The sequence below is a fragment of the Hyperolius riggenbachi genome, chromosome 1 (assembly GCF_040937935.1).
Source record: "Hyperolius riggenbachi isolate aHypRig1 chromosome 1, aHypRig1.pri, whole genome shotgun sequence".
Lineage (NCBI taxonomy): Eukaryota > Metazoa > Chordata > Amphibia > Anura > Hyperoliidae > Hyperolius > Hyperolius riggenbachi.
In genome coordinates, this window is record NC_090646.1 from 1,275,215 (window position 1) to 1,294,432 (window position 19,218).

The 19,218-nt window shown below is 52.1% G+C and overlaps 1 protein-coding gene across 2 annotated transcripts in view; it reads left to right on the forward strand.

Annotated features, from left to right (window-relative positions):
• Positions 1 to 1,731: 1,731 nt before the first annotated feature.
• LOC137562206 (programmed cell death protein 4-like) overlaps positions 1,732 to 19,218 on the forward strand; it is a 37,147-nt gene continuing 19,660 nt past the window's right edge. Inside the window, exons 1-2 of one of the 2 annotated variants that reach the window (XM_068273539.1) lie at positions 1,732 to 1,819; positions 18,357 to 18,651. In XM_068273539.1, the coding sequence (XP_068129640.1) occupies positions 18,390 to 18,651 (262 nt within the window). In that variant the 5' untranslated portion in view covers positions 1,732 to 1,819; positions 18,357 to 18,389. Of the gene's footprint in view, positions 1,820 to 13,779; positions 13,853 to 18,356; positions 18,652 to 19,218 lie in introns of those variants that run through there. The other variant, XM_068273545.1, reaches the window with a different exon arrangement.

The window sequence follows — 19,218 nt, forward strand, 5'->3', positions numbered from 1 at the left end:
TCCTCCAGCCCCTCCCCTCCCCTCCGATTGCTCCCACGCCGCCTTTACTCCACTGCCTGAAGCTCCTGCACCGGGTCCCGTCACTTCCTCCAGCCCCATCCGCCTGGATCGCTCCCACGCCGCTGTCCTCCGCTGCCTGCAGCTTCTGCACCGGGTCCCGTCACTTCCTCCAGCCCCCTCCGATCGCTCCCACACCGCCGTCCTCCGCTGCCTGCAGCTTCTGCACCGGGTCCCGTCACTTCCTCCAGCCACATCCGCCTGGATCGCTCCCACGCCGCTGTCCTCCGCTGCCTGCAGCTTCTGCACCGGGTCCCGTAACTTCCTCCAGCCCCATCCGCCTGGATAGCTCCCCCACCGCCGTTCTCCTCTGCCTGCAGCTTCTGCACCGGTCCCGTCACTTCCTCCAGCCCCTCCCCTCCGATTGCTCCCACGCCGCCTTTACTCCGCTGCCTGCAGCTTCTGCACCGGGTCCCGTAACTTCCTCCAGCCCCATCCGCCTGGATAGCTCCCCCACCGCCGTTCTCCTCTGCCTGCAGCTTCTGCACCGGTCCCGTCACTTCCTCCAGCCCCTCCCCTCCGATTGCTCCCACGCCGCCTTTACTCCACTGCCTGCAGCTCCTGCACCGGGTCCCGTCACTTCCTCCAGCCCCATCCGCCCGTATCGCTCCCACACCTCTGTCCTCTGCTGCCTACAGCTTCTGCACCGGTCCCGTCACTTCCTCCAGCCCCTCCCCTCCGATTGGTCCCACACCGCCTGTACTCCGCTGCCTGAAGCTCCTGCACCGGTTCCGTCACTTCCTCCAGCCCCTCCAATCGCTCCCACACCGCCGTCCTCCTCTGCCTGCAGCTCCTGCACCGGGTCCCGTCACTTCCTCCAGCCCCATCCGCCCGTATCGCTCCCACACCGCTGTCCTCCGCTTTCTGCAGCTTCTGCACCGGTCCCGTCACTTCCTCCAGCCCCATCCGCCCGTATCGCTCCCACACCTCTGTCCTCTGCTGCCTGCAGCACCTGCACCGGGTCCCGTCACTTCCTCCAGCCCCTCCAATCGCTCCCACACCGCCGTCCTCCTCTGCCTGCAGCTCCTGCAGTGGGTCCCGTCACTTCCTCCAGCCCCATCCGCCTGGATCGCTCCCACACCTCTGTCCTCCGCTGCCTGCAGCTTCTGTACCAGCACAGTACGCTCCAGGGGGGGGGGGGGGGGAGGGGGAGCTACAGGGGATGGGGTGCTACAGGGGATGGGGTGCACAGTATGCTTCCTGGGGGTGGGAGAGGCGAGCTACGGGGGAGTGTGCGGCTGGACTGCACTGACTGGAGGACTGTCCAGGGACCTGTTACAGATGAACCGGAGGGCGAAAGTGGATGGCGGGGGGTGCAATAAGCCTGGAGGAAGCCCCAGATATGCATACATCATTATTTTATTTCATTTTCGGTACACTTTAAAGGGACAACTGTAGTGTTAAGTATATGGAGGCTGCCATATTTATTTCCTGTTAGACAATACCAGTTGCCTGGCAGTCCTGCTGATCTCTCTGGCTGCTGTAGTGTCTGAATCACACAGCAGAAACAAGCATGCAGCTAATGTAGTCACACTTGTGTCAGAGCAGCTGATGTGCTGCATGCTTGTTCCGGGGCTGTGGAGACATGTATGAGAGGCAGACCCATGTCAGTGTCAGAGCTGTAACCGGAGCCATGTGTGAGTGTGTTGGTCCGGAGGGGGCGTGGCCTGTGGGGGGTGGGTGACGTCACGTCCGGCAGGAGGAGGCAGCAGCAGCAGCGGCTGGTCGGTAGTGGTGGAGGAGGGTGATCGGGCGGTGACAGGTGAGCGGAGCAGCGGGGAGGGAGAGAGGTGCGGGGGGGGGGAGCATGGATGTCAGGGGGGGAGGGGAGGCGGCAGTGATGGGGGAGGGGGGGTGCAGCACGCTGCCCGGGGGGGGGGAAGCGGGAGGCGGCGGCTGCAGGGAGAGCAGCACAGCCTGGGATACAATGTAACCGCTCAGCGCTCCGCTCCACGTGCTCCAACATTCCATATGTTCCACGCGGGCCCGCCCCCTGCCGCTGTCACTCACCGCGCGGCCCCGCCCCCTCCTGCCGTGTCGCCACTCTGCCCCGCCCCCGCCGCTATCACTCACTATAGAGCTCCGCCCCTCCCACTCAGAATTCTGCCCTGTCACACTTCTACAGCTCCGCCCCCTCCCCGTAAGCACGCCCCTACTGCCATGTGTCCCTCCTTGCTCCGCCCTCTGCAGCGCAGCCACACCTCCTGCTAAGCTTCTCTAAACATAGCCACGTCACGCACGTCAGCCTACTTCACTGCCACGGAGTAATGTCAGATTGGGCAGCCCGGAAGCAGCCTTCCTCACTGAGTATCATGCATGCTGGTTCCGGGGCTGGAGGTGTAATGTCAGAATGGGCAGCCCGGAAGCAGCCTTCCTCACTGAGTATCATGCATGCTGGTTCCGGGGCTGGAGGTGTAATGTCAGATTGGGCAGCCCGGAAGCAGCCTTCCTCACTGAGTATCATGCATGCTGGTTCCGGGGCTGGAGGTGTAATGTCAGATTGGGCAGCCCGGAAGCAGCCTTCCTCACTGAGTATCATGCATGCTGGTTCCGGGGCCGGAGGTGTAATGTCAGATTGGGCAGCCCGGAAGCAGCCTTCCTCACTGAGTATCATGCATGCTGGTTCCGGGGCTGGAGGAGTAATGTCAGAATGGGCAGCCCGGAAGCAGCCTTCCTCACTGAGTATTATGCATGCTGGTTCCGGGGCTGGAGGAGTAATGTCAGATTGGGCAGCCCGGAAGCAGCCTTCCTCACTGAGTATCATGCATGCTGGTTCCGGGGCCGGAGGTGTAATGTCAGATTGGGCAGCCCGGAAGCAGCCTTCCTCACTGAGTATCATGCATGCTGGTTCCGGGGCTGGAGGTGTAATGTCAGATTGGGCAGCCCGGAAGCAGCCTTCCTCACTGAGTATCATGCATGCTGGTTCCGGGGCCGGAGGTGTAATGTCAGATTGGGCAGCCCGGAAGCAGCCTTCCTCACTGAGTATCATGCATGCTGGTTCCGGGGCTGGAGGTGTAATGTCAGATTGGGCAGCCCGGAAGCAGCCTTCCTCACTGAGTATCATGCATGCTGGTTCCGGGGCTGGAGGTGTAATGTCAGATTGGGCAGCCCGGAAGCAGCCTTCCTCACTGAGTATCATGCATGCTGGTTCCGGGGCTGGAGGTGTAATGTCAGAATGGGCAGCCCGGAAGCAGCCTTCCTCACTGAGTATCATGCATGCTGGTTCCGGGGCTGGAGGTGTAATGTCAGAATGGGCAGCCCGGAAGCAGCCTTCCTCACTGAGTATCGTGCATGCTGGTTCAGGGGCTGGAGGTGTAATGTCAGATTGGGCAGCCCGGAAGCAGCCTTCCTCACTGAGTATCGTGCATGCTGGTTCCGGGGCCGGAGGTGTAATGTCAGAATGGGCAGCCCGGAAGCTCCCTTACGCACCGAGTATCGTGCATGCTGGTTCCGGGGCCGGAGGTGTAATGTCAGAATGGGCAGCCCGGAAGCTCCCTTACGCACCGAGTATTGTGCATGCTGGTTCCGGGGCCGGAGGTGTAATGTCAGAATGGGCAGCCCGGAAGCTCCCTTACGCACCGAGTATTGTGCATGCTGGTTCCGGGGCCGGAGGTGTAATGTCAGAATGGGCAGCCCGGAAGCAGCCTTCCTCACTGAGTATCATGCATGCTGGTTCCGGGGCCGGAGGTGTAATGTCAGATTGGGCAGCCCGGAAGCAGCCTTCCTCACTGAGTATTATGCATGCTGGTTCAGGGGCTGGAGGTGTAATGTCTGATTGGGCAGCCCGGAAGCAGCCTTCCTCACTGAGTATCATGCATGCTGGTTCTGGGGCCGGAGGTGTAATGTCAGAATGGGCAGCCCGGAAGCAGCCTTCCTCACTGAGTATCATGCATGCTGGTTCCGGGGCCGGAGGTGTAATGTCAGATTGGGCAGCCCGGAAGCAGCCTTCCTCACTGAGTATCATGCATGCTGGTTCCGGGGCCGGAGGTGTAATGTCAGAATGGGCAGCCCGGAAGCAGCCTTCCTCACTGAGTATCATGCATGCTGGTTCCGGGGCCGGAGGTGTAATGTCAGAATGGGCAGCCCGGAAGCAGCCTTCCTCACTGAGTATCATGCATGCTGGTTCCGGGGCCGGAGGTGTAATGTCAGATTGGGCAGCCCGGAAGCAGCCTTCCTCACTGAGTATCATGCATGCTGGTTCCGGGGCCGGGGGTGTAATGTCAGAATGGGCAGCCCGGAAGCAGCCTTCCTCACTGAGTATCATGCATGCTGGTTCCGGGGCTGGAGGTGTAATGTCAGATTGGGCAGCCCGGAAGCAGCCTTCCTCACTGAGTATCATGCATGCTGGTTCCGGGGCTGGAGGTGTAATGTCAGAATGGGCAGCCCGGAAGCTCCCTTACGCACCGAGTATTGTGCAAGCTGGTTCCGGGGCCGGAGGTGTAATGTCAGAATGGGCAGCCCGGAAGCTCCCTTACGCACCGAGTATTGTGCATGCTGGTTCCGGGGCCGGAGGTGTAATGTCAGAATGGGCAGCCCGGAAGCTCCCTTACGCACCAAGTATTGTGCATGCTGGTTCCGGGGCCGGAGGTGTAATGTCAGATTGGGCAGCCCGGAAGCAGCCTTCCTCATTGAGTATCATGCATGCTGGTTCCGGGGCTGGAGGTGTAATGTCAGAATGGGCAGCCCGGAAGCAGCCTTCCTCACTGAGTATCATGCATGCTGGTTCCGGGGCCGGAGGTGTAATGTCAGAATGGGCAGCCCGGAAGCAGCCTTCCTCACTGAGTATCATGCATGCTGGTTCCGGGGCCGGAGGTGTAATGTCAGATTGGGCAGCCCGGAAGCTCCCTTACGCACCGAGTATTGTGCATGCTGGTTCCGGGGCCGGAGGTGTAATGTCAGAATGGGCAGCCCGGAAGCTCCCTTACGCACCGAGTATTGTGCATGCTGGTTCCGGGGCCGGAGGTGTAATGTCAGAATGGGCAGCCCGGGGGGGCGTGGCCTACGCAGCGAGGAGAACGGACGTGCTGTGAGAGTGCTCCCGCTTTAGTGCAGGTCAAAGCGGCTCTCACCGACATTCCCCAGCGACATCTGTGCCCCAGGATGGAAGAGGACAACAGCATGGAGACCAACACCTCAAACAAGAGGAAGAAAAACGCGGCGCCACCGAAGAAAGTCACAGACTTCTTCCAGGCCCGAGGAAACCGCCGCTCCACGCTGTCCCAAGATGGCGCCGGTGCGCCCACAACACAGCCGCACACTGACGATCCGCACAGCGGGGATACAACCACCTTCCAGGGCGGCGAGACTCCAAAAGATTCCTCCCCATCAGACAGCCCAGCAAAATCGAGAGCCCGGAGAGAATCTACAGAGGAGAGGGTAAGCTCTTCCCCTACCCCCCTGACGATCTCCCCCCTGTCACTCTCTATGGAGGCCTTCCCGGCGGCAGACACACCAGCCTCACAAACGTTCATTAAGGACATTCTGATGTCCTTCAGGGCTTCCCTTCTAATAGACATATCCAACATAACCAACAACCTGCAATCTGAAATATCTGACCTGGGAAACAGGGTCAGCCATACTGAGGAAGCATTATCTGATGTAATTCAAGAACATAATGCAATGGTGGACTCCTCAGCTGCACAATCCACTGATATTGCATGGTTGAAAGCAAAGGCAGCAGACATGGAGGATCGCAATAGAAGAAATAATTTAAAATTCAGGGGGATCCCAGAGAAGATTCAAACATCTGACTTGAAAAAGTACCTACAAACCCTCACTAAAGCAGCTCTACCTAACACTCCCGACATAGAACTCACAATCGATCGGGCACATCGGCTCCCCAAACCACAACACCTAGCCGACTCAATCCCAAGGGATGTCATTGCTCGCTTTCTCTTTTATCAGGTGAAAGAAGACCTACTAGGAGCAGTACGCAAATCAGGTTCTCTACCTGACCCATACGCTAATATCCACCTATACGCAGACCTCTCTGCCCACACTTTACAACATAGAAAGAAGCTACAACCCTTCACTAAAGCTTTAAGAGATCTCCAACTCCCATACAAATGGGGGTTCCCCACAAAGCTGCTCTTCTCTTATAAAAACAGGCAATATGCAATATCCTCCACAGAGACAGGATATAAACTTTTTAGGCAACTCAACATCGCCATCCCAGATCTACCCTCCTCATCCTCGTCCCAACCTGGAGGATCTAAACTGCCCCAAGAATGGCAACGACAAGGGAAACATAACTGAAGACCCATAACGCCTGCACTAAATGGCCTATACTCTGGGATTATATCAGAGTCATCTTTTTCTTTCCCCCACACTGGCGTGTGCTTCTTGAACTATGGCACACAAGCTTCAAAGTTCTTTAGACAGGAATACTATATTTCTACTCTTCAAGATCAGTTCTTTCATTTTCTATGTTATGTATATGCTACTTACCAGAATTATGTTTTGTTGTAGGTTAAAGTTAATTTGGTTAGTTATGCTTTTTACTTTAGAGCTGGTACACTATCAGATAACATCCTATGCAGATAAATACTCTAACTTTATAGTTGACACGCAACCCACTAGCGATTTGATTTATAAATGCCTTTAAACATTTCTTCGTATAACGTTCGAGGCCTGAATTCCCTGTACAAACGCCATCTATTCTGGTCTGAGGTCAAAAAATCCCCAACACATATTATTTTTGCTCAAGAAACCCACCTGATAGGGAAAGATACTCACCTTTGCAAAAATAATTCATTCCCATTAGTATACCACAGCAATTTCTCAAAAAAAAAAAGAGGAGTACTAATGGCCTTCCACAAGGACCTTACAGTAGAACCCCAGTCTGTCACATCAGATCCCAATGGGAGATATATCATCTTTGTCGGCCGAATTAATAACGATCTATTAACATTAGTGGCCGTATACGGACCCAATTCCTCTCAAAAATCTTTCCTACAAAAATTATGTTCTAAGATTGAAACAGTACGACAAGGACGACTCCTATTAGGAGGAGACTTTAATTCTTGCCCATCTAGGATGGACTCCTCTTCCAAAACCCCCCACAATATTACTCTTATAGACAAACAACTAGCATGGAACGATCTCTACGACCCCTGGAGAATATTCCACACCTCAGAAAGAGATTTCTCGTTCTTTTCTCACGTACACAAGACTCACTCCAGAATAGATTTCTTTCTAACAGACAAAATACTATTACAAAAAGTCCTTAATACATCTATTGGTATGAAAACGTGGTCTGACCATGCGCCTGTACACATCACACTGGACGATCACCTAACAGCTAACAAACCATCCTTTTGGAGACTGAATAATTCACTTATAACAAATAAATCCTTCCTGGATAAACTCTCTGTTGAAATACAGGAATATTTTAAACTTAATCACTCCCCTAATATGCCCTTAACAACTACTTGGTCAGCTCACAAAGCAGTAGCTAGAGGCATCCTTATCAAGCAAGGAGCTTTTATTAAAAGAGAAAAATCAAGGAAATATGATATTCTACTAGAACAAATCAAGGAAAAAGAAAAGGCTCACAAAAAATTTGCAACCATAGAAATTGAGCGGGAACTATTTTACCTAAGACAAGAACTTAAAATAATGTTACAAGACAGCTACCTCCACATGCTTCAGAAATCCAAAAACAATTTCTACTCTCAAAGCAACAAGGCAGGGAAATATCTAGCCAATATACTAAAACACAAACAGACCAAATCTAAAATACACTCGTTAACACATCCAATAACGAAAAATCCAATATCCAACCCAAAACAAATAGCAGATCTATTCTGTGACTATTATTCTAAACTCTACAACCTAACAAATGACAGCTCCAATGTAAAACCAACCGAGAAAAGTATTTCTGCTTTCTTAAACTCCCTAGACCTACCGCGACTGTCCCCTATCCAACTAGATGAACTAAACACCCCATTCTCCACCCCAGAAATTATCAACACAATTAAATCACTGAAACATAATAAAGCCCCAGGCCCAGACGGGTTCAGTAATGAATATTATTTGTCCCTCTCAACTATTATTTCACCCTTTCTCACGGAATTGTTTAACGATATTGCTAAGACAGGTTCAATCCCAGCAGAGTACCTAGAAGCTCATATAACAGTCATCCCAAAACCAGGAAAAGAACAAACTGACATGGGTAACTACCGCCCCATATCATTACTCAATTCAGATGTGAAACTCTACGCCAAGCTCTTGGCGAACAGATTAATGAAGGTAACACCTTCTCTACTGGCCTTAGATCAAGTAGGCTTTACCAAGCATCGTCAGGCCGCAGATGCTACAAGGCGCATGGTCAATATATTGAAACATATAGAGCTCTGTCGGGAGCCTTCTCTGCTCCTTACATTGGATGCTGAGAAGGCTTTCGACAGAGTTCACTGGAACTTCCTTAGAGCAACACTTGGCAAATTCGGGTTCTCAGGTATGATCACCTCAGCCATAATGGCCCTATACACTGCTCCCTCCGCCCGAGTTAACGCAGCAGGGTTCCTATCTAGACCCTTTACTATTTCCAACGGCACCCGCCAAGGATGCCCCCTCTCGCCCATAATATTTGTTTTAATTATGGAGACATTAGCCCAAAAAATTCGCTCAAACCCTAAAATATCAGGAATAACAATAAAAAACTCCACCCACATCATAAGTCTATTTGCAGACGATGTTGCTCTAATTTTATCCAAACCATTAGTATCCCTACCATTCTTACTACAAGAACTTCAAGCTTTTTCAAATGCATCACTATACAAACTAAACCAACATAAGTCATATGTATTGGGACTAAACATTAACCCAAAACTCCATTCCTACCTTTCACAGAACTTTACGTTCCCTTGGGCGGAGGGAGCAGTGTCCTATTTAGGAATTAAATTATCCAAGTCTACTACGGAACTATATAAATATAATCATGTACCACTATTATCTTCAATCAAACAAGAATGTATGACCTTATCCAAGTATTGGCTCTCCTGGTCCGGCCGCATAGCGGCATTCAAGATGTTTCTACTTCCCAAAATACTGTATTTATTTAGAACACTACAAATACCTATACAATCTCAATGGTTTACTGATATCAAGAAATGTATAAACTCATTTATTTGGGGTGGGAGGAGAATTAGGACATCCTTTCACATAATGACACTAGCAAAAAAAGCCGGGGGCATGGGTTTACCATGCATTGAGACATATTATCATGCCTCTAATCTTGACATGATCAGACACTGGTGGAAAACCTCCTCAGCACAAGCATGGGTAGTTTTGGAACGTACAGAATTAAGGTGTGACCTTAAAGACCTCCTCCTCAGTATATACATGGGCGCCAGAGCCCCCAAATCTCCCTTTCCCACGATACAGGCAACACTGCGCTCCTGGGAACATTTCATTAAACATCCTCCTGACCCCTCAACTTCTATTTCAATCAAAACCAAATTATCAGCCCTTGAACTTTTCTCCCATGACCTCAACCTCTCAGTATGGGATAAATTGGGTTTGAATGATATAAGTGATTTATTTTCGGGGAATGAAATAAGATCCTTCCAGAATCTAGCTCAAACATACGGAGTACCTCAAACACAACTGTTTACCTATCACAGAGTTTTTCATCTGATCAAAATGCATAAAATTTCCCCTCCCACATTACACCCATCAGTAGCCACAATGCTTAACTTCAAGGGATATTATAAAGGGGGAATATCAGTATGGTATAAAGTGCTTCTATCAAAATCACAGCATGCGCTTAATAAATATGCAAAAATATGGTCAGCTGATCTGCAATGCACTATCTCTCCTCAACAACTCAACAGTGCCCACAGAGTTATATCGGCCATATCTAAATGCAATAGTCACTGGGAAATGACACGTAAAATTTTATATAGATGGTATATAACGCCAAGAAAAATAGCTTCCTTTTCCCAGACAACCCCACCCACATGTTGGAAATGCAATAAGGATATAGGAACATATTTCCACATGTTTTGGGAGTGCCCGTTAATATCTAAGCTATGGGCGGAAGTAGAATCCTTGATCCGAATCTTCCTGCTACCGAACTTCAAACTTACCCCCCAAATAGCACTCCTTCAAATAGACTGCGAAAAACTACCTAAACATCTACAACCACCCATCTGCCATATCATACTAAGCGCTCTATACCTAACTACCACCAACTGGAAATCACAAGATGACTTTAACACAACACACCTTATAGCTATGGTTAGAAATAATATAACTATGGAGGGGAAAATTAGGAAAGCCCTTTTCCTTCCACACGAAAACTTCATTCTACCCAACACATGGAGCTCCGCATATTCCCATGAATAATAAGAACAGCACTAATTCCATAGGCCCATTATATAGACCCACTATTAAGGCCTAGCCTAACATATCGTAAGATATAATGTAAGCAATGTTATCTGATCTTATCTTACAATATACATCGTACCTAAACTCTATACTACTTTTTGGTTATCTCATTTTTAAGATTTAAGTTTTGTTGTTCTTTTTTGTTCTCTGGTCGTTAAGGTCTATACTACTTTCTAACAGTTTCATTCATAAGACGCATTGGAACATTATAAAACTTTCAACTCCTGACGTGAAGATAATAACTCTTAATCTGTCGAAGGTCTCTCTAGAGACCTCCTGGTTTCGTCAGATCCAGCTCAAGCTGTACGTCTTACTGTCTACCTATAAGGTCTTGTAAATGACTGTTAAGGGGTACACATTGTAAACAATGTCGCTTATCTTGTAATATGTAAAACATTTCAACACAATGCTTAACTATTTGTATGATGAAACTCTAAGCCTTAATAAAAAATTTTATGATGAAAAAAAAGAATGGGCAGCCCGGAAGCTCCCTTACGCACCGAGTATTGTGCATGCTGGTTCCGGGGCCGGAGGTGTAATGTCAGAATGGGCAGCCCGGAAGCTCCCTTACGCACCAAGTATTGTGCATGCTGGTTCCGGGGCCGGAGGTGTAATGTCAGAATGGGCAGCCCGGAAGCAGCCTTCCTCACTGAGTATCATGCATGCTGGTTCCGGGGCCGGAGGTGTAATGTCAGATTGGGCAGCCCGGAAGCAGCCTTCCTCACTGAGTATCATGCATGCTGGTTCCGGGGCCGGAGGTGTAATGTCAGATTGGGCAGCCCGGAAGCAGCCTTCCTCACTGAGTATCGCGCATGCTGGTTCCGGGGCCGGAGGTGTAATGTCAGAATGGGCAGCCCCCTTACGCACCGAGTATTGTGCATGCTGGTTCCGGGGCCGGAGGTGTAATGTCAGAATGGGCAGCCCGGAAGCTCCCTTACGCACCGAGTATTGTGCATGCTGGTTCCGGGGCCGGAGGTGTAATGTCAGAATGGGCAGCCCGGAAGCTCCCTTACGCACGGAGTATCATGCATGCTCAGTGGGAAGTTAGACAATATTTACCTGAAATATCTCTGCTTCTGCACCACGTACAGTCCCGAAATTTTCAGGGGAGCTCTGTGCTGAATTGCAGCCCCCGAGACCCGCTAGTTCCCGAGATAGGTTTGCTGCAATCAGTCTCGGGAACCAGCGGGTCTCGGGGGCTGCAATTCGGCACAGAGCTAGATCTGGGGGTCCCCTCCCTCCCCTGAAATTTTCGGGAGTGTACCTGCTGCGGAAACGGAGATATTTAGGACGTTTAACGTGGCTGAACAATTTAATGGGACGCAGGCTCCTACTGCGCATGCGGGGCTGCCCAATCTGACAGTACGCCGGTGTTGTCTGATTGCACTGCGTGTGGATTTGTGCTGCCCCGCATGCGCAGTAGGAGGCTGTGCGGCCACATTTCCTATAGAATGATGCTGCCGGTGTTGTCTGATTGCACTGCGTGTGGATTTGTGCTGCCCCGCATGCGCAGTAGGAGGCTGTGCGGCCACATTTCCTATAGAATGATGCTGCCGGTGTTGTCTGATTGCACTGCGTGTGGATTTGTGCTGCCCCGCATGCGCAGTAGGAGGCTGTGCGGCCACATTTCCTATAGAATGATGCTGCCGGTGTTGTCTGATTGCACTGCGTGTGGATTTGTGCTGCCCCGCATGCGCAGTAGCAGCCTGTGCGGCCACATTTCCTATAGAATGATGCTGCCGGTGTTGTCTGATTGCACTGCGTGTGGATTTGTGCTGCCCCGCATGCGCAGTAGCAGCCTGTGCGGCCACATTTCCTATAGAATGATGCTGCCGGTGTTGTCTGATTGCACTGCGTGTGGATTTGTGCTGCCCCGCATGCGCAGTAGCAGCCTGTGCGGCCACATTTCCTATAGAATGATGCTGCCGGTGTTGTCTGATTGCACTGCGTGTGGATTTGTGCTGCCCCGCATGCGCAGTAGGAGGCTGTGCGGCCACATTTCCTATAGAATGATGCTGCCGGTGTTGTCTGATTGCACTGCGTGTGGATTTGTGCTGCCCCGCATGCGCAGTAGCAGCCTGTGCGGCCACATTTCCTATAGAATGATGCTGCCGGTGTTGTCTGATTGCACTGCGTGTGGATTTGTGCTGCCCCGCATGCGCAGTAGCAGCCTGTGCGGCCACATTTCCTATAGAATGATGCTGCCGGTGTTGTCTGATTGCACTGCGTGTGGATTTGTGCTGCCCCGCATGCGCAGTAGGAGGCTGTGCGGCCACATTTCCTATAGAATGATGCTGCCGGTGTTGTCTGATTGCACTGCGTGTGGATTTGTGCTGCCCCGCATGCGCAGTAGGAGGCTGTGCGGCCACATTTCCTATAGAATGATGCTGCCGGTGTTGTCTGATTGCACTGCGTGTGGATTTGTGCTGCCCCGCATGCGCAGTAGGAGGCTGTGCGGCCACATTTCCTATAGAATGATGCTGCCGGTGTTGTCTGATTGCACTGCGTGTGGATTTGTGCTGCCCCGCATGCGCAGTAGGAGGCTGTGCGGCCACATTTCCTATAGAATGATGCTGCCGGTGTTGTCTGATTGCACTGCGTGTGGATTTGTGCTGCCCCGCATGCGCAGTAGCAGCCTGTGCGGCCACATTTCCTATAGAATGATGCTGCCGGTGTTGTCTGATTGCACTGCCTGTGGATTTGTGCTGCCCCGCATGCGCAGTAGGAGGCTGTGCGGCCACATTTCCTATAGAATGATGCTGCCGGTGTTGTCTGATTGCACTGCGTGTGGATTTGTGCTGCCCCGCATGCGCAGTAGGAGGCTGTGCGGCCACATTTCCTATAGATGATGCTGCTGATGGTAACATACTAAATATCTCGGCTCCCCTCACCTCTTACACTCCCCACATTGTCCGGGATGGGAGGGGACCCCCAGAACTACCTCTATGCCAAATTTCCCAAGAGAGGTTTCTCTAATCTATCTCCTGAACCAGCGGGGCTCGGGGGCTGCAGTTTGGCATAGAGGTAGTTCTCGGGGTCCCCTCCCTACCCGGACAATGTGGGGAGTGTAAGAGGTGGGGGAGCCGAGATATTTAGTATTGTACCTCCAGCAGCATCATTACCTTCACACTGCGCATGCGTGCTACTCAGTGTGGGAGGAGCTTCCTGGCAGCGCAATCAGACATTACACCGGCCCTGCTCTGCGTGCTGATGTCATTAGGCTCTCAGCCACGCCCCCTACTCTATTCCTGGCCCGCCTTACTCGTGCTGTCTTGTTTATCTCTCTGACTCGTCCTGCTTGCCCCGCCCCCATAGTTTGTCACACTGCTAGCCACGCCCTCTCCTCGTATATCACCCGCCCCCAGCTCTGTCACTCTGCTGCACACTTTCCAGCTCCTCTGCAGTACGTATTAACCTCTTCCCTGCTGTCCCCTCCGGTGCCCCCCCTCCATGTGTTACTATAACAATCCTCCCCACTCCCCCATTATTATACCAATCCTGGCTGCCCCTCCCCCATTATTATACCACTCCTGCCCCTCCCCCATTATTATACCCTTGCTGCCCCTCCCCCATTATTATACCCCTGCTGCCCCTCCCCCATTATTATACCCCTGCTGCCCTTCCCCCATTATTATACCCCTGCTGCCCCTCCCCCAATATTATACATTATAGCAATCCTGGCTGCCCCTCCCCATTATTATACCACCCCTGTCTGCCCCTTCCCCATTATTATACCCCTGCTGCCCCTCCCCATTATTATACCCCTGCTGCCCCTCCCCATTATTATACCACCCCTGCCCCTCCCCCATTATTATACCCCTGCTGCCCTTCCCCCATTATTATACCCCTGCTGCCCCTCCCCATTATTATACCACCCCTGTGTGCCCCTCCCCCATTATTATCCCACTGCTGGATGCCCCCCCCTATTATTATACATTATAGCAATCCTGTCTGCCCCTCCCCATTATTATACCACCCCTGTCTGCCCCTTCCCCCTGCTTCTCCTCCTCCCTCCCCCCCCCCCCCCCCTCATTATTCCATTCTTATCCCATCACCATCTGTCCCCTGATTATTCCATTCCTGTATATCCCTCTCCCTGCTGCTCCTCCCCATCTGTCCCTGATTATTCCATTCCTGTATATCCCTCTCCCTGCTGCTCCTCCCCATCACCCTCTGTCCCTGATTATTCCATTCCTGTATATCCCTCTCCCTGCTGCTCCTCCCCATCACCGTCTGTACCCTGATTATTCCATTCCTGTATATCCCTCTCCCTGCTGCTCCTCCCCATCACCATCTGTCCCCTGATTATTCCATTCCTGTATATCCCTCTCCCTGCTGCTCCTCCCCATCACCGTCTGTACCCTGATTATTCCATTCCTGTATATCCCTCTCCCTGCTGCTCCTCCCCATCACCATCTGTCCCCTGATTATTCCATTCCTGTATATCCCTCTCCCTGCTGCTCCTCCCCATCACCATCTGTCCCTGATTATTCCATTCCTGTATATCCCTCTCCCTGCTGCTCCTCCCCATCACCCTCTGTCCCCTGATTATTCCATTCCTGTATATCCCTCTCCCTGCTGCTCCTCCCCATCACCATCTGTCCCCTGATTATTCCATTCCTGTATATCCCTCTCCCTGCTGCTCCTCCCCATCACCATCTGTCCCCTGATTATTCCATTCCTGTATATCGCTCTCCCTGCTGCTCCTCCCCATCACCATCTGTCCCTGATTATTCCATTCCTGTATATCCCTCTCCCTGCTGCTCCTCCCCATCACCATCTGTACCCTGATTATTCCATTCCTGTATATCCCTCTCCCTGCTGCTCCTCCCCATCACCATCTGTCCCCTGATTATTCCATTCCTGTATATCCCTCTCCCTGCTGCTCCTCCCCATCACCATCTGTCCCTGATTATTCCATTCCTGTATATCCCTCTCCCTGCTGCTCCTCCCCATCACCATCTGTACCCTGATTATTCCATTCCTGTATATCCCTCTCCCTGCTGCTCCTCCCCATCACCATCTGTCCCCTGATTATTCCATTCCTGTATATCCCTCTCCCTGCTGCTCCTCCCCATCACCCTCTGTCCCCTGATTATTCCATTCCTGTATATCCCTCTCCCTGCTGCTCCTCCCCATCACCCTCTGTCCCCTGATTATTCCATTCCTGTATATCCCTCTCCCTGCTGCTCCTCCCCATCTGTCCCTGATTATTCCATTCCTGTATATCCCTCTCCCTGCTGCTCCTCCCCATCACCCTCTGTCCCCTGATTATTCCATTCCTGTATATCCCTCTCCCTGCTGCTCCTCCCCATCACCATCTGTCCCCTGATTATTCCATTCCTGTATATCCCTCTCCCTGCTGCTCCTCCCCATCACCCTCTGTCCCCTGTTATTCCATTCCTGTATATCCCTCTCCCTGCTGCTCCTCCCCATCACCCTCTGTCCCCTGATTATTCCATTCCTGTATATCCCTCTCCCTGGTGCTCCTCCCCATCACCATCTGTCCCCTGATTATTCCATTCCTGTATATCCCTCTCCCTGCTGCTCCTCCCCATCTGTCCCCTGATTATTCCATTCCTGTATATCCCTCTCCCTGCTGCTCCTCCCCATCACCATCTGTCCCTGATTATTCCATTCCTGTATATCCCTCTCCCTGCTGCTCCTCCCCATCTGTCCCCTGATTATTCCATTCCTGTATATCCCTCTCCCTGCTGCTCCTCCCCATCACCATCTGTCCCTGATTATTCCATTCCTGTATATCCCTCTCCCTGCTGCTCCTCCCCATCACCCTCTGTCCCTGATTATTCCATTCCTGTATATCCCTCTCCCTGCTGCTCCTCCCCATCACCCTCTGTCCCTGATTATTCCATTCCTGTATATCCCTCTCCCTGCTGCTCCTCCCCATCACCCTCTGTCCCTGATTATTCCATTCCTGTATATCCCTCTCCCTGCTGCTCCTCCCCATCACCCTCTGTCCCTGATTATTCCATTCCTGTATATCCCTCTCCCTGCTGCTCCTCCCCATCTGTCCCCTGATTATTCCATTCCTGTATATCCCTCTCCCTGCTGCTCCTCCCCATCACCATCTGTCCCCTGATTATTCCATTCCTGTATATCCCTCTCCCTGCTGCTCCTCCCCATCACCCTCTGTCCCCTGATTATTCCATTCCTGTATATCCCTCTCCCTGCTGCTCCTCCCCATCTGTCCCTGATTATTCCATTCCTGTATATCCCTCTCCCTGCTGCTCCTCCCCATCACCATCTGTCCCTGATTATTCCATTCCTGTATATCCCTCTCCCTGCTGCTCCTCCCCATCACCCTCTGTCCCTGATTATTCCATTCCTGTATATCCCTCTCCCTGCTGCTCCTCCCCATCTGTCCCCTGATTATTCCATTCCTGTATATCCCTCTCCCTGCTGCTCCTCCCCATCACCCTCTGTCCCCTGATTATTCCATTCCTGTATATCCCTCTCCCTGCTGCTCCTCCCCATCTGTCCCCTGATTATTCCATTCCTGTATATCCCTCTCCCTGCTGCTCCTCCCCATCACCCTCTGTCCCCTGATTATTCCATTCCTGTATATCCCTCTCCCTGCTGCTCCTCCCCATCACCATCTGTCCCTGATTATTCCATTCCTGTATATCCCTCTCCCTGCTGCTCCTCCCCATCACCCTCTGTCCCCTGTTATTCCATTCCTGTATATCCCTCTCCCTGCTGCTCCTCCCCATCACCATCTGTCCCTGATTATTCCATTCCTGTATATCCCTCTCCCTGCTGCTCCTCCCCATCACCATCTGTCCCTGATTATTCCATTCCTGTATATCCCTCTCCCTGCTGCTCCTCCCCATCACCCTCTGTCCCCTGTTATTCCATTCCTGTATATCCCTCTCCCTGCTGCTCCTCCCCATCACCATCTGTCCCCTGATTATTCCATTCCTGTATATCCCTCTCCCTGCTGCTCCTCCCCATCACCCTCTGTCCCTGATTATTCCATTCCTGTATATCCCTCTCCCTGCTGCTCCTCCCCATCTGTCCCCTGATTATTCCATTCCTGTATATCCCTCTCCCTGCTGCTCCTCCCCATCACCATCTGTCCCTGATTATTCCATTCCTGTATATCCCTCTCCCTGCTGCTCCTCCCCATCACCCTCTGTACCCTGATTATTCCAATCCTGTATATCCCTCTCCCTGCTGCTCCTCCCCATCACCATCTGTCCCTGATTATTCCATTCCTGTATATCCCTCTCCCTGCTGCTCCTCCCCATCACCCTCTGTCCCTGATTATTCCATTCCTGTATATCCCTCTCCCTGCTGCTCCTCCCCATCTGTCCCTGATTATTCCATTCCTGTATATCCCTCTCCCTGCTGCTCCTCCCCATCACCATCTGTCCCTGATTATTCCATTCCTGTATATCCCTCTCCCTGCTGCTCCTCCCCATCACCCTCTGTCCCTGATTATTCCATTCCTGTATATCCCTCTCCCTGCTGCTCCTCCCCATCACCCTCTGTCCCTGATTATTCCATTCCTGTATATCCCTCTCCCTGCTGCTCCTCCCCATCACCCTCTGTACCCTGATTATTCCATTCCTGTATATCCCTCTCCCTGCTGCTCCTCCCCATCACCCTCTGTCCCCTGATTATTCCATTCCTGTATATCCCTCTCCCTGCTGCTCCTCCCCATCACCATCTGTCCCCTGATTATTCCATTCCTGTATATCCCTCTCCCTGCTGCTCCTCCCCATCACCATCTGTACCCTGATTATTCCATTCCTGTATATCCCTCTCCCTGCTGCTCCTCCCCGTCACCATCTGTCCCCTGATTATTCCATTACTGTATATCCCTCTCCATTCTGCTCCTCCCCACCAGTCTTATAACCTTATTATTCCCTTTCTGTTGGCTGCAGGTCTCTTCGTCTCCTGCACAATCATCTGCTGGGATGGGACCAGGCGACGGTGAGGTCCTGCAGGGGGAGAAGCTGAGTGATGAGGAGGTGTCACCTGACTGGACCCCTCAGGAGAAGGCACTCCATGAGGCCAAACTGAAGGCCAAGGCCAAACGCAAAGTACGGCGCACCTCATCACGTGACTCTGCCAGGGAGTCAGAGAGTGCCGAGAGCTCGGTGGAGCCGGTCAGCCCGCGAGGAAAGATAAATGACCGCAAGCCACGGACAGGCAAAGGACGAGGACTTCCCAAGAAAGGTAAGACCAGCAGTGATGGGAGAGACGTAGCTGTACAATAGTCTGTATCGACAAGTCCACCAGTATGTCTCCTAATGCTGGGGAGATGGTGCCACGTGCCCACCAGTATGTCTCCTCTAATGCTGGGGAGATGATGCCACGTGCCCACCAGTATGTCTCCTCTAATGCTGGGGAGATGATGCCACGTGTCCACCAGTATGTCTCCTCTAATGCTGGGGAGATGATGCCACGTGTCCACCAGTATGTCTCCTCTAATGCTGGGGAGATGATGCCACGTGTCCACCAGTATGTCTCCTCTAATGCTGGGGAGATGATGCCACTTGTCCACCAGTATGTCACCTCTAATGCTGCTGAGATGGTTCCACGTGTGGAGTGACAAGCCCACCATTCTGTCGCCTCTAATCCTGGTGAGATGGTGCCACATGTTCACCAGTATGTCTCCTCTAATGCTGAGGAGATGGTGCCACGTGTCCACCAGTATGTCACCTCTAATGCTGCTGAGATGGCGCCACGTGTGAAGTGACCAGCACCATTCTGTCGCCTCTAATGCTGGTTAGCTGGTACCCT